At 39.5% G+C, this 1,319-nt stretch overlaps 1 protein-coding gene across 1 annotated transcript in view; it reads right to left on the reverse strand.

Annotated features, from left to right (window-relative positions):
* LOC107563566 (interferon-induced protein 44-like) overlaps window positions 1-1,319 on the reverse strand; it is a 7,354-nt gene that overhangs the window by 2,124 nt on the left and 3,911 nt on the right. The window contains exons 2-3 of the mRNA XM_016248469.1: window positions 733-928; window positions 433-582 (exon numbers count right to left, since the gene is read on the reverse strand). Of these exons, the coding sequence (XP_016103955.1) occupies window positions 433-582; window positions 733-928 (346 nt within the window). The remainder of the gene's footprint in view (window positions 1-432; window positions 583-732; window positions 929-1,319) is intronic.

Below are 1,319 nucleotides of genomic sequence, written 5' to 3' on the forward strand. Positions count from 1 at the left end.
GGTCGTCTATAAAATGCATTGCTGTTCTGTTGTAAGTGATCTTAAAGATTCCTAAATGCATCTACTTTCGGAAGGCCAAATAAAGTGCTTTTGCTTTCGCCTAGAAACACACAGCGTCTCCCTGACATCAACACTAACTGCGGTTACTGAAACCACACCTTCTTTCTTTGCGTGAACATTTGGGTGCATTATGCAAATATTCCCACATAGTGAGGTAGATATGTGGGGGCGTGTTAGAACGAGCCGTTTTAGGGGGGCGTGGCAGAGTCTTAACTTTGATAAAGAATATCTCTTTGGTTTTGAGACTTTAGTCTTTGCAACTTCAGGGATCTTATCTATGCACAATCAGCTTGTAACACTCCAAAGAGAAAGGAAAACTTGAAATCGCATCATATGACCCCTTTAAGTTAACACGGTACCTAAAGTTCTCACCTGATACTTGTCTTGAATGTGACCCTTCAAAATTGTGGCAAAATCTACATCCAGACCAGTGTTCACACCATCCTCCAGACCCATTGTGTCACACAAAATGAAGGGAACATGGGTAACACTGCTGCTTGGCTTTATGTAGTAGGGACGAAACTACATGGCACAAATATTTACCCATTAATTTCAATACACACTTACATAATTATAAACTTTGTATAATTAGTCTATAACTATAATACCTAACTAGTATTTTTCACACAATATTTCGCTCCGTGAAACAGAGGTTTAATTAATCATGTGTACCTGAGTAGTCAAACTGGTGCCAGCAGTGCCAGTGTTAGCCTGGCTGCTCACGTAACCCTTGAATGCAGAGTTGATGGAGTTGAAGAAACTCGATTTTCCAGCCCCTACAGGACCTACCAGTAGAATCCGAGCCTCTTTGACTGAGCTAACAGAAGGCTTCCAGCCAGAGATGGTGCTCAATAGAGCCTGCCTCCTCCTAAAACATTATTATTGTCATTGTCAAATTCCTTAAGCACTCATAGGGACACAGTAAGTCAGAAACATTTCTTAAAATTAGTTAATAACTTAGCTAAATAACTTTATTATTTTGTAGACAATGAATGAATGTTACTTCAGTAACAGTTTGTCCTGAAGATGAACTAAAACATCATCCTGAAAATTATGCTTTTCGTTTTGGCTTTGTTCTGTTGTCTTGCATGTAAGTATCCCATTCCAACCCTCTTTTTTCTGCTCATTTGTATGTCTTTGTCGTAAACATGCATTTAACCATTAATAATCTCATCTGCAGGTGTGAGTTTTGGGAATTGGGAATTGGGAAACTGAGGTGTTTGGGACTGAGGGGGGCAATATAACTCTGTCCTGTAACT

The sequence above is a fragment of the Sinocyclocheilus grahami genome, unplaced genomic scaffold (assembly GCF_001515645.1).
Source record: "Sinocyclocheilus grahami isolate Dianchi unplaced genomic scaffold, SAMN03320097.WGS_v1.1 scaffold879.1, whole genome shotgun sequence".
NCBI lineage: Eukaryota > Metazoa > Chordata > Actinopteri > Cypriniformes > Cyprinidae > Sinocyclocheilus > Sinocyclocheilus grahami.